Source organism: Rhea pennata, chromosome 11, assembly GCF_028389875.1.
Source record: "Rhea pennata isolate bPtePen1 chromosome 11, bPtePen1.pri, whole genome shotgun sequence".
Classification (NCBI taxonomy): Eukaryota; Metazoa; Chordata; class Aves; order Rheiformes; family Rheidae; genus Rhea; species Rhea pennata.
In genome coordinates, this window is record NC_084673.1 from 6997603 (window position 1) to 7009867 (window position 12265).

The 12265-nt window shown below is 54.0% G+C and overlaps 1 protein-coding gene across 1 annotated transcript in view; it reads right to left on the reverse strand.

Annotated features, from left to right (window-relative positions):
• MCF2 (MCF.2 cell line derived transforming sequence) overlaps positions 1-8782 on the reverse strand; it is a 58991-nt gene extending 50209 nt beyond the window's left edge. The window contains exon 1 of the mRNA XM_062584613.1: positions 8681-8782. Coding sequence (XP_062440597.1) covers positions 8681-8738 — 58 coding nt within the window. The 5' untranslated portion in view covers positions 8739-8782. The remainder of the gene's footprint in view (positions 1-8680) is intronic.
• Positions 8783-12265: the final 3483 nt, after the last annotated feature.

Sequence of the window (12265 nt, forward strand, 5' to 3'; positions counted from 1 at the left end):
TTTCAGCTGTTCCCTTTAAGTTTTTTCCACATTGTAAAGTTGAAGAGTAGAAACATGGTCCTTTATCTGAGGAGAAAGACTGACACCACCCTGCAGTCCATCCCTCTTCCTCAGTCTGGGTAGATCTACCCCATTTCATAGCCGGAAAGCAGCACTGCAAAGGAGCAACTCCAGAGCCCATCGCTCAGGACACTCGCTTTGGGTAAAGCAGACTGCTTCACTTGAAATACGGTTATCCGCTCAAGCTGAAGAGCTCCACCAGGGAGAAGGAAAGCAAGCCATGCCACAGCAGCTAACAGCGCAGTGGACAGGGCACCCTCCTGGCTGCGGGAAACCGAGGTCTCCATCACCCAGGTAAGCATCGCAGCCCACTGAGTCTCTCACCCTGTGCCTTCTCATCGAAAAAATTCAAAAGACTTTGGACCGGGTGCAACGTACAGCAGGAAGGACTACCATTCCTTCTATCGGCACACTGTGTCCGGAAAGCAAGGTAGAGGGAGTTACTGGAAAAAAAAACACCACTTTATGCTGTCTTCAAGCTGCTTGAAGGAGGCGGCCTTACAGGACGCACTGTGTTAAGTGACAAAACGTGCCTGTTCCTGGCCTGCAGGAATGTGCAACACAGGGACGCTGCCAGGTGCTGCCTCAGCCCGTGTCCTCCCGCGGATCACGTCCCACTTGCCCTGTCTCCAGCCAGCGGCTCTCGCCACAGGTTTGCTCTTGGCAGAAGGTCCCAAGTTCCCTGTCGCTGGACCCACCCTCCACCCTGCTCGGTAGCCGCGTGGGAACAGGACCCGGCAGCGCTGAGTACACACACAGCGCATGTTTAAACAGCGGTAATGGAAAGAGGGGCCGGACCCGGGCGCTGGCTGCTAGCCAAGCAGCGCAAAGCCGCGGTGCCATTCGTGTGGTTTCGCTCTACAGCTTCATCAGGGAACGTCCGCTGGAGAACAGGACGTTGCTGTCTCCAAACACAAAGCCTATTGTATTTGCAGACAGCTTGCTTGCAGCACCTGACCAGAGGTGAGGTCTGGCGGCCAAGCTCCCGAGGCCCCTCGCCGGCCTGAGGAGCACATCCCGCAGCAGCCAGGGAAAATCACGCCTCCCGTGGCTCCGCTTCCTCGCTTCCCCAGGGAGCGGGCAGGGCTCCGGTCACGGGTACTAGCGAGATTCTCCACTCCCAAAGGGCCAGAAGTATCCTTCACCAAAAGTGCAGGAAGGACCCCAGCGTCCCCCCACCCATCAGGCCGACGTTGGCGTTCACGTCCACGTGAGTAGCAGGTCGAGCGAGCGCTGCAGCCCAGGGGAAGTGCTGAGCTGGGTGGCCTTGGACTAAGGTGGACGCCTGGCCAAGGAAAGGCTTCCACAACGGCCAGGACCACAGATCTTAGGGAACATGCCGGCTGGCTGGAGCCGAGCTGCGGTGCTACCTCGGCAGGGAGAGCGCGCGGGCAGCGCAGGGCAAGGGGAGCCACCTGCCCTGCCTCTCCTCCACCACTCCAGGTTCTGGTTCCAGTTTGCGGCACAGATGCTCAGAGGGATCAGAGGAAATCCCACAGTTAATGCTGTCGCTGATTTTTCTTCACCAAGACCTCAAAAAATTCAGGCGTTTAAAGAATATCAGTCACAAAATCAATCAGCCATGACTTAGTGACTTCCTCTCTTGGGACCCGAGGCCAAGAGATCATTTCCCTCTACAAGCGAGCTGGAAGCAAGCTGGCTCTCCGGGGCTGGCCACCCTCCTGCCAGCAGCGGGACAGAGCAGCTCCCGTACCAGGGGCTAACAAAAACCTGTAGGCTGAAAGGGAGAGAGGCCTGCTAATGAGACAGATCTGCTTTTAGTTCTGCCAAAGCCAGCCAGAGCCGCAGAGCACGTGGAAGCCAACGGCCTTCTGCTGGAATTACACCTTTATAGCCTGACCGCAGATTTAAACCCCTGGGGAAGTTTTCCCCGCGTGAGGAATTCCTTGTGGCCTGTATGACACAGATTTACCTCTCTTACACCCCAGAAGTTCAGTCGTACAGAAAGTCAGAGACACTTGACTGTGCAAAGCGCACCAGCGGCCGCGGTCCTCCTCTGCACGCGCAAGCGAGCCGAGATAGCCCTAGCTACGCGCCTGCTCGCCAGCCATTCCCAGCAGCAGCCCTCTGAGCTGCACGCACCCTTGCGTACGCTCAGATACACGCTCAGCTGCTCACGCGTCCTGCCCAGCAAACGCACCGGCCCACGCGCTCGCAGATCCAGCGACGTCGCCGGGGCGAACGTTGCAAAGCCAAGGGGGAGGCGCACGGCTCTAACCCACCGCCAGCCACCCGAGCGTGAGAACGCGCTCTCTGCCGCGGGCCTGAAGACCGACGCGCTCGACAGCTCGCAGCTCCAGGCGGTGCAGCCGCTCCGCTCCGCCCCGCTCCGCCGGCGCGGCACCACGACAGCCCCACGGAGACGCGGACGGCAGAAAGGCTCCCCGCCGGGCTGCCGCGGGCCCCTCTCGCGGCGCAGCGCGCCGCCCCTCCCCGCTCCGCCTAGGGGCTTGCAGCCGTCAGGCAACCGCGTCTTAATCGCGGCGAGTCAAAACCAGATCTTCCTTTGGAGGCACGGCCGGCAATTAGGTTAGATGCTTAGACGCCTGCGATCACACGAGACACGACGTATTGATCCTGAGGAAGGCGATGGGTCTCCCGGGTCGGCCCGTCGATAGGCTCCTGGCAAACCTCCACCTGCGGCCGGCGAAGCGTTCAGTACGACCTCGACTCAGCAGGCCCTCTTGCAAAATCCGCTTCTCTATAAGGAAACGATTTGCAGGCAACTAACCCCCACCAAAAAAACAGGCACAGAGTTCCCAAGCGGCTCAGTTTTGATCTCTGCTTCTCTTTCCTTGCCCCTGCTCAGAGCCGCACTGGATTCAAAATCACGCCGAACGTGCTGCAAGCATACGCCTCAGAAAGCCAACCTCCGAGCAAGCTCTTTTACCTGCAAGGCTTCCACCGGCTTAATAAAGCAACGGATCACACTGACGCGCCCCAGCACCCGCGCCAGCGAACGGGGCGATCGCAGAGAAGGGCTCGGCTCTAGGCGAGCCGACGGGAGCGCGACCAGCGGCGCGGCCCCTTCAAAGCCTACGGACTGAAACGGGTGGTCCCAGCCGCCCTCGCCCAGCCACGTGCCACCACCCCCTCGTTTGTGTTTGTGCTGCCTCTCGTCCTCCTCTGCAGTGACCCGGGTTGGGCAGAGACCCACGGGCACAGGTCACCTGCGGTTCTGCGAGGCTACTTTCCCACGCGCTCAGTCCCCTCACCCAGGGGGCTCAGGCGGCACCAACGGCAGCCAAGGCAAGCGGCGGGCGAGTGAGCGGCGTCTCCTCGTGCCCGCACGAGGCCAGGAGAGGCTTAGCTGCCACCTCAACCTCCTTCCGTAGCAGAGCATCGGCACTGCGAGGGGGACAAGGTAGCACAGAGCAGCGGGAAAAGCAGTGCCCAGGGGACACCCCATGAGCCATAGATGGATGGGGTGTATTTAGAGAGAACCAACGACTCAGATGCTGCAGCACATCCCGGCCACTGGCCCCCACGCGGCAGAGGGTTGCCGAGGTGCCCCGGGGGGCTGCCAGGGGCCTGGCGGGGACGGCAGGGGAGATCCCCAGGAGAGCTCAGCGCACACATTATGGAGCCAGGTCACAGCAAAATCCCTTATTTGGAGCCTGCTGGGTTCCAGGTAAAACTGATTCACAACAGCAGCCACCATGCCACCACCTCACCCTGCCACCACAAAGCTCACGCACACCTCCCCGCTGCCCAAATCTGGGAGTTTTCTCGGCTGACTGAAAAAAAAGATAGGTAGGGAAAAAGCGTTTATATGAGACACGACGTATGAGACATGACCCACAGCATGGCTCAGCCTCGTGGATCACCATCCGGGCAGGGCGCCGGAAAGGAGAGACAGACCTTTGCAGGAACGTCCCCAGGGATGATCTTTGCAGGACGAGCCAAATCACAGCCTCACAACAGGAGCTGACGAGCGCCTCCCGAAGCAGGGGCCGAGGGCACCGCGCCAGCGCCGGGTGCAAGCGGGCCGTGCGCGCCAAGCTGCCAGCAAAGGCCCAGCACCTGCTCCGGATGTCCCGCTCCGTGGCGCCCCTCCAGCCAGGGAAATGCAGCCTGGGCAACAGCCGGGGCACCCCGAAACCTGAAGTGTCCCTGTTTTGCGGGGACAAATCTCTCCCTGCTCCCTGATGGAGCCACCTCCCCGACTGTCCCCTCCCTCACCCCTATTTCCCTGCGGAGAACGGAGCAAAGGCAGGAAAATCCGCCGACCTGCTGTCAGCACGCTGGAGCCTTCTCCCTGCAGACCTATCTGCACGTCTCGAGTCAAACCTAACAGCAGGCAAACTGTGCAAGCTTTGCTCGGAAAAGGCTAACCAAGAGTAAACTAAATTACAGTTAGACTTGCACATTACCTCCCGCCACCGCTGCAGCTGACCGCCGCCTTGGGTGGTGGAATGAAGTATTGGATGCTCTGAGCCAGTTGTGGTCACTGAAGCTGGCCATCTTTTTCACATCACCCCTAACTAAGCAAAAATTGATGATAAAAAGCCAGCTCAGCTATATACGAATTTATATTTATCACAAGAAACGTAATAAAAGTTTCTCAACACCCACCCTGTGGATTTAAACTAAATCAGTATGTGGGAGTTGAGAAAATGTAGTTTATTGCCTTTCTTAAACTTATGCCTGAGCTTTGACATACATTCAGTTTTCTCCCCTTCCCAGTACCAGTAACTCTTAACTTATGGGAAACTCAGGAAAGAGCCTACAGGTGTTTTGCCCATCAGCAGGGAGGTGCATTTGCCAGCTGCACGTAGGAAGGTATGCTTAGCATCTGCCATCAGCATGCACCTCCCTAGCCAGTATCGTTAGCCTCCAAAACATATCACATTCAGCTCAGCAGACTTTCAGAGTCTGCTGCTGAGCCAAATAAGAGCAGGCACACATCAATAAATAACGTTCACATTGCCGCTCAATACCATGCAAGCGTTGCTTCTCCAAGCCAAATTCCAGCTTTCTGCACAGCCGAAGTAACTCACCTGCTCGAGCAGCAGCTGTGCACATGCAATAGTGGCAAATCTTTGGGCCCAGCTACCTGTTCATTAACCTGGAATTAAGTTTACTGAAGTCAATGGAACAATTTATTTGCTTTCTCACCCAAATAGCCAGGAAACTAAATTCTATAGCCTAGTTTCCACAGGGGCATAACAGAGAAATTCTGCTGCAAAATTAGAGAAATTAAAAACAATTTTCCCAAATTAAAAATGAAAATGCTCAGTTCTGTCCTTCCAGTGTTGGAAAAAAGCACACATCCAAATCTAGCAAACAGATTTCCTGCTGCAGGACAGATCAGTGGTATGGAAACCGGGAGGAATATTGCTAGCGCTTGTCGCCAGTCTCTACTGCCTTGCTCCTGGCCAGACCGGCCATGGAACAGCATATGGCCAACTGCACCTTGCAGGCGTCTCGGCCAGCGCACGATTCCTGGGAAACAGCTCTGCCGGGAGCAGCCAGCCGGGGTGGTCGAGGCGGGCGGAAAGCTCCCTTGCAGTCAGCCCAGGCTTCCTGATTCAGCCCCACTGCAAAGCCAATTCCAGCATCGCCTCGGAGCAAAAAGGGATTCGAAAGCCACGGCAGCCCCAGCCAGCACTTCTGCTGCGCCACTGCAACCTGCCCCCGGCTCCTTGCGCTCGGTACTCTGCCCCAAGCTTTGCAATAGCCTGCAATTTTACAGCGTTAGGGAAGCTGTCAGATGAGATGACTGAGGTTTTGGTGGTTAAGTAGGAAAAGGAGGCGTGCAGGACCCAAGCTGAATTTGTCAGGCACGCAGAAACAACCACCCTCACATCGACACGAGTCAGCTCCAAGTTGCCCGTTCATATCACGAGGCTGAGGGCACTCGCTTGGCTAGTGGCCCCAGGATCTCCTTACAAGCCGTCATACTTGCCAAAACCAACCCTAGCGAGAGGCTCCTGCTCCAAGCCAGACGCGGCACTGCCTGGGCTCTGGTTTGAATCCTGCGCAACCCCAGCTCCCGGAGCAATGCGGAAGCTCCTTGTTTCTAAGCAGTTTAGAGGCAAAGACAGCATTTTGGAAGACTCTTTCTCTCCCCCACCATCTTTTACACTTCAGTCGCTTGCCTCCCACACAGACCTGCTGTCATTTCACTTTTGTCATGGTAAATGAATGATACACCACGAAGCTGCAGTTGTAGCAAACGCGATTTATGAAGAGGAAGCACATCCCACGTACTACTGCGCGCTCGCGGGCTACGAGCCTCCGTGGTCCTCGCTGCGGCACCTGGCGAGGCTTGCACCGGCACCAGCAGCCGGCTTTCGCGGCGTGTTGAGCTCGTGCTCTCGCAGCTCTTGGAATCGTCTACAGCTTTTTCAAGGAAAGAGCGGCTATAAAAGCATTGGAATTTATATAGTTTTAAATATCACAGTAAATCAAACGTGGGGGAAGCTCACCTCTTAATAGGAATAGCCAACAAGTTTCCAAACCCGATGTTAAAAGATGAACCTAAATCAGGCTGAAGGCTCAGAAATCAGTGATGGGGTAGGGGGAGAAGAACCTCTCATTTTATTTTTCCTATTATTAATCTCATGACTTAGGGGAACATTACTCAACTTTTTATTTTATTTTTTTTTAAACATTAATCTTAAGAAGCCGTGTATGTCCCCAGTCATGCGTCCAGCTCCTGCCGCTATCTCCCACAAGCAGGCCTTTGTGCTCGGGAGGAGTTTTTTGATTTTGTATGAACTCCGCACAAAGGCCATCCACAACGAGCCGGCCCGAAGCGAGGGCCTGGCGCTCACGGGGAGCCGCTGCCCGGCTCCACCCGCTTCCGTTACACCAGCAATGGAATAAGCTCCCCATCCATGTCCTCATCTCCCTGTCGCCCTGCTCCACGTGCAGCCTGAGTGTTTTGTCACTGGCACCAGTGGAAGGAAGATCAGGCTCTCTCCAATAATATATATTGTTTTAATTGCACTCGCTCAGTAGGATCCTTCACTAACTGACCGTGACCATCGCCATCCGCCCCGTCCTACCACGCCGAAGGGTGCAGGCGGGCCGGCACAGCGGTCCGACCCGCGCCGGGAAGCGCCCTCGCGTGAAGTAGGTCAGCCCGCGGCGAGAGGCGAAGGCGCCAGCTTGCGCGCTGTCGCAGCGCGTGCGCGAGAGCTGGCAGGTTGTTCAGCCCGCACCCACGACTCACCCCCGGACACGCTCCTCCCGCACCCTAAGCTGTGCTTTGCCAAGAGGTCAAGGAAACCGGAATCAGACTGCAAGCTTTTGGGGTCAGTGTGTCTTTTTGGTGCCTGGCACGGCTCCAAGCACACTGCCAGCTGTGAGCAAATATGGAATAACAAGTTCCTCTGTTTTCCAACAAGTGAACGACACAAAACACCGCTACCTTTCCTGGATTATTACAGGCTATCCTGCAAAAAAATGTTCTCCCCACAAGAAAACAAAATAACAACAACAACAAAAAAAATCCAGGCTCAAGCCAGTTTATGAGCGGATCATTGTCCATCAAAGGAAACATTGTTAAGGCTCAAGAGCAGCTTTCAGCCTGCGGATAACAGACGGGATTTGCTTCCCACCAGTATCTCTGCATCAAGAGCGCACAGCCATGTAACCACAGCAGTCACTACAACTCTGAACCTTCCTGGATGCAGCCTGGGATCAAGGGGCATTGAAAAACCTAAGGAAACGGGAGAGAGGAAGGGCAGCCTAACAGATACACACACTCTACGTCCACCTACTTCTTTGTTACTTTAGAAACTAGGAAAGGGCAGATTACAGTCATCAGGCTGAGACACAACTGTATAGGGAAGACTTTTTTGGCCACGGGAAATCTGAGAAGGAGCAAAGACTACTAGCAAAGAATTAACCTTTTGCTTATTGAAAAAAAAAAAAGTCTTTCTTTTGACTCATTTTGAGCAATGCATACAAAACGAGTATATCAGCAGCACAGTGTGAAGCAGCCTCTCTTCAATGAGACCATTCTACACTGATAATGCAGTTTATCAAAATAAATAATACCTAGAGCCTTAAGAGAAAAACTATCATGCAACAAATCCTACCAGAGGCTTCCAGGAAAAAAAAAAAAAAACAGACTTTGGTACTATCAGCTTTTTGTCTGCACTCTCTTTACATCCCAATTCTGCAGTTCCTGACTCAAATCTCAGTTTCTGCGTACGAGAAGTTGGTACCTGCAGGTTTACTGTTCACCCCCAGCTTTGGCTGCAAAAGCCCAGGCTGGGTTAAACTCGCCCGGGTGAAGGGTGCCAGCCCAGACCCAAGCAGATCCAGCTTAAGCAGAAAAGCGAGCGGCAGGTGAGTGCCCGAACGGGCGGGGAAGCCCTTCGGGCCGCCGCCCGCAGAGGCGAAGTTTGCGCGGGGCCCTTCCTCGGGCGCCCGAGCCGGCTCGGCAGCGCCGCGCACCGCGCACCGCACCGCGCCGGGCTCCCCCCGCTCCCTCCACACCGCGCACCCCCGAGCGCCCGCGGCGGCCCCGACGGCGGCGCCGGGACGCGGCGCGCTGCCGGCGGCCCCTGCCACCTCCCCGGCCGCCCTGCGCGGCCCCGCAGCCCCTGCCCGACGGGGCGGGCCGGCAGCCGCGGGCACTCACCGGCGGCGGCGGCCTCCAGCAGCGCGGCGGCCCGCAGCAGGCAGTAGTAGCTCTCCATCTCCCCCGCCGAGGTGCCCCCCGGCGGGGCGCCGGCCAGCGCCGGGGCCGGGGCCAGGGCCATGCCCCGCGGCAGCGCTCCGCCGCCGGCCGCGCCGCCGCCGCCGCCCGCCCAGGCCGGGGAGCGGGCGGGCGCAGCCGCCCGCCGCTCCGCCCCGCCGCGCTCCTGCCTCCCTCCGCGGCCGCGGGCAGCGCCGCTCCTCGCCGCCTTGGTTTTCCTTTCCTTCCCTTCTCCTTTTATTTATTTATTTTTTTTTTCCCTTAAAAAAAAAAGGCACGCGCGCTTTCGCGTGCGGGGAGGGCCTGCCCCCACCAGCCTGCACGAGCGACCCGCAGGCAGCACCTTGTATTTGAGGTGGTTCACTGCACGATATTGCATGGCCGCGGGGGCCCCAGCCCCACCGCACACAGCACCTTGGTGCCACGGTTCTCCCTCTGCTAAAGTTGGGGGCAAAAGACCAGAGCTCCAGTATGCCCAGCAGTGCTCTAGCAGATTCTTTGAGTAGCAGCTGAGAATTATGTTAAACCATGCTGCAGCCAAAGCTGGGCCTGGCCCCTAAGCACACAGCCAGCCTGACCCACCAGCCTCAGCTCTCCACTGCCGAGGTTCAGACTATGCCAGCTCACTCTCAACAGGAGCCTGAGCCAGCCAGGAAGCCAGCACAGAGAAGTGGATGTTCCTGTTTTTCCAAAACAACCTTTTAATTATGCTGCTCTAATATAACAGCAGCCCTTTTTTTCCAGCACTTCAGCATTCAGGGCTATTAATTTAAGACCTAAGGTCTAACAGTGGTAACATGAAAAACACACTGCTTTTTGGCTGTGTTCCTCCTTACACTTATATACAATTTTTCAAGGAAAAACTGCCCATTGAGTCAGTGCTGTTTGGTTCTAACCCAGCTGATTCTCACCAGCTTGATAGTTTGAACAGATAATTTTCTGTCTGGTCATAAACCATGTCTTGTGGGAGGGGGAATAATTCATATGCACTTACCCATCAAGAAATCTAGCTCAGGTGCCTAGTGGTAAGGCATGGTTATAAAATAGCCATGTGCAAGGCTACAGGCATGAAAAGACAGAAACGCCGCATTCCGGCTCTATTCTTATCACAGGAAAGCTATTTTTCCTAAACTGCAACAATTTTTGCAGCAGGAAGGCCAATCCAAGCGCTACTACAAGGCTCCTTTTTGTTCTACCTCTGCAGAGGATGGCTTGCTGTAAATGGGAATCCCTACTGCTATGTGATAAATAACTTCTTACAACACTGATTTCAAGAAAAATAAAACTAGATAATAGAAGATAGAGCTACATTATCTCTAAGGTTTAGCAATCTCTTCATTTCTTGCTGTCTAAATGGAAGACAAAATGACTAAAATTGGACTGGGATCAGATCTTTACAGCCAACCATCCAAGCCACATGGCCGCAACATTTGTTAACAGTTGTTAACAGATCAGACCTGGAAACACAAAAGATTTAAGGTGCAGGTCTGATTTATATTATGTCCCAAATGGACCGTAAGAAGAGGCTGCTACAGGAATGCGGCTTGCTCATCTGGAACACCTATGCTGAGCTAGATGGAAATAGCTGCTCATTCAAGAGCCCAAGTCACTGGCCATCCCCCCACACCACCACATCTTCACATACTTGAGGTCACTAGACAGGAAAAAGTCCCAAAGCTCTCCGTGTTATCCTTGGCACGCCAAGGCACTCTGGAGGCAGACTCCGAGCACACTGCGAGAGGTTTGTAGCAGGACTTGTGCCTTGGGGAGCAAGGGGATGTGCAACACACCTGGTACTCACGCTTGGGTCTTCCTGCGTTTCACATGACCATTACATACCTGAGCTGTTGGTGGGCTAGGCCAGCCCTAACCCAGTTGCTGGTGATGCAGCTTGCAGGTCCTTCAGCCATTTCAGCTGGCACAGGAGACATCAGCCAGCTTGCACCACGAAAAGCTGCCTTCTGCTCATATCAAAGTATACCTAGGCATGGCTTTTCCTCACCGTCATTCGCTTAAAACTCTTAAAGCCCCATATTGCCACAAAGACTCTCACTTTGAAAGGCTAGCTGCTTATGGTTCTTTCTTCTGGGCTTTGCACAGTGCACGTCCAGCCATTGCAGTGATATACTCAGCAGCAGAGGCGCCATCCAGCTGCTCGCATTTTATACTGGCAGAGTTATCTATCACGTCTGTCTCCCTCCAGAGATGAGCATTATTCTCTGCCTGTTCGAGTCAAGGTAAGTTGAGACCGAGGGAACAAGGAAGCACAAAACAAAAAGGAAAAAACAACCAGAAACTCTGGTATTTCCTCTTTCAAGGATTTCCCTCCTCAGACCCCATAACTTGCTGAACAATGTCCAGGACTCTTTGCAAGTGGTTTGCAAATGAAAAGAGCCCCTTCAGATACCTAGAGCTCTTAGCAACTGGAAAAATAATGCTAGCTTCTGCAGAACCTCTGGAAGCAGAAGGTTTTTTTTTTTTTTTTCCATTTTGGTGCAATTACTTACCATCAGATCTTTGGAGCAGATGCGTAGGAGAAATCTCACTAATTTCAATAATTCCATTTTTTTTTTTTATGAAGGGGAAGGAATAAAAACACCCCCCATCATTTCACATAAGTTAGAAGCCTTTGTTGGGACTGGTACCATTATTTGATTTTCAGAAGTCACCCTTCAAAAATACCTGTTCTACCACAACATTGTTTATACGTCCTTTTTGAAGGAACCTCAGACATTCATGTCCTCATGGTGCTATGACCTCCTTTTGAGATTGATCTGAATGATTATACCAGATATTTCTCCACAGCATGTTTTTATTATGTTTCCAGCACCAAATACCTCAGATTTAATTTCTGCAGCTTCTGAAAGCCGCTACTTTCATACCACACTATGTGACTGTGCTGAAAGGAAGAAACGAGGCAGAATTGCACTACAGGCTTCAGCCCTGCTGCTCCACTTGGAGATATTGCTTGATTAGAGGCTTCCTGATGTGTCTTATAAATATGCATCTACTGTCTCCAGTTCTAGATGACCAACGGTCCATCTCATCGCCAAGCCTTTCCTCCAAAAATACCCTTCCTCTTACGGTTACTGAAACAAGAAGTTTCTGGCTACAAAAGAGTAATTTAACTCATTGCCCTCCCTGTAGACCTCTGTCTCAGTTCTCCCAAGCAGTCCTGCAGATTTCTTGAAGATACAGTCCATGCTACGCTGTCCTGTTCTCATCATTTCCTATCTCAGTTGTTGCAACCTCCTTTTCCTGGCTTGGACAAACCCATTTTGTCCTGCTGTCCCATTTAGAAGGCTGCTGCACACACCTTGTCACACTCTACCCCATGAGCCTCAGCACCTTTTTCAAGCAATTTCTCCACTGATTTTTCTCTTCACCAGTGCCTCCAGTCTAAAGCTACTTCATGGTGAAGCCTGGCACAGCCCTCAGAGCCTGCGAGGGCTCCATGAGACCTACCTGCTATGGGGAGCAGCTACTTGGTCTCTCCTGCCTAAACTCTAACAGCCAGAAGAGGCTAGA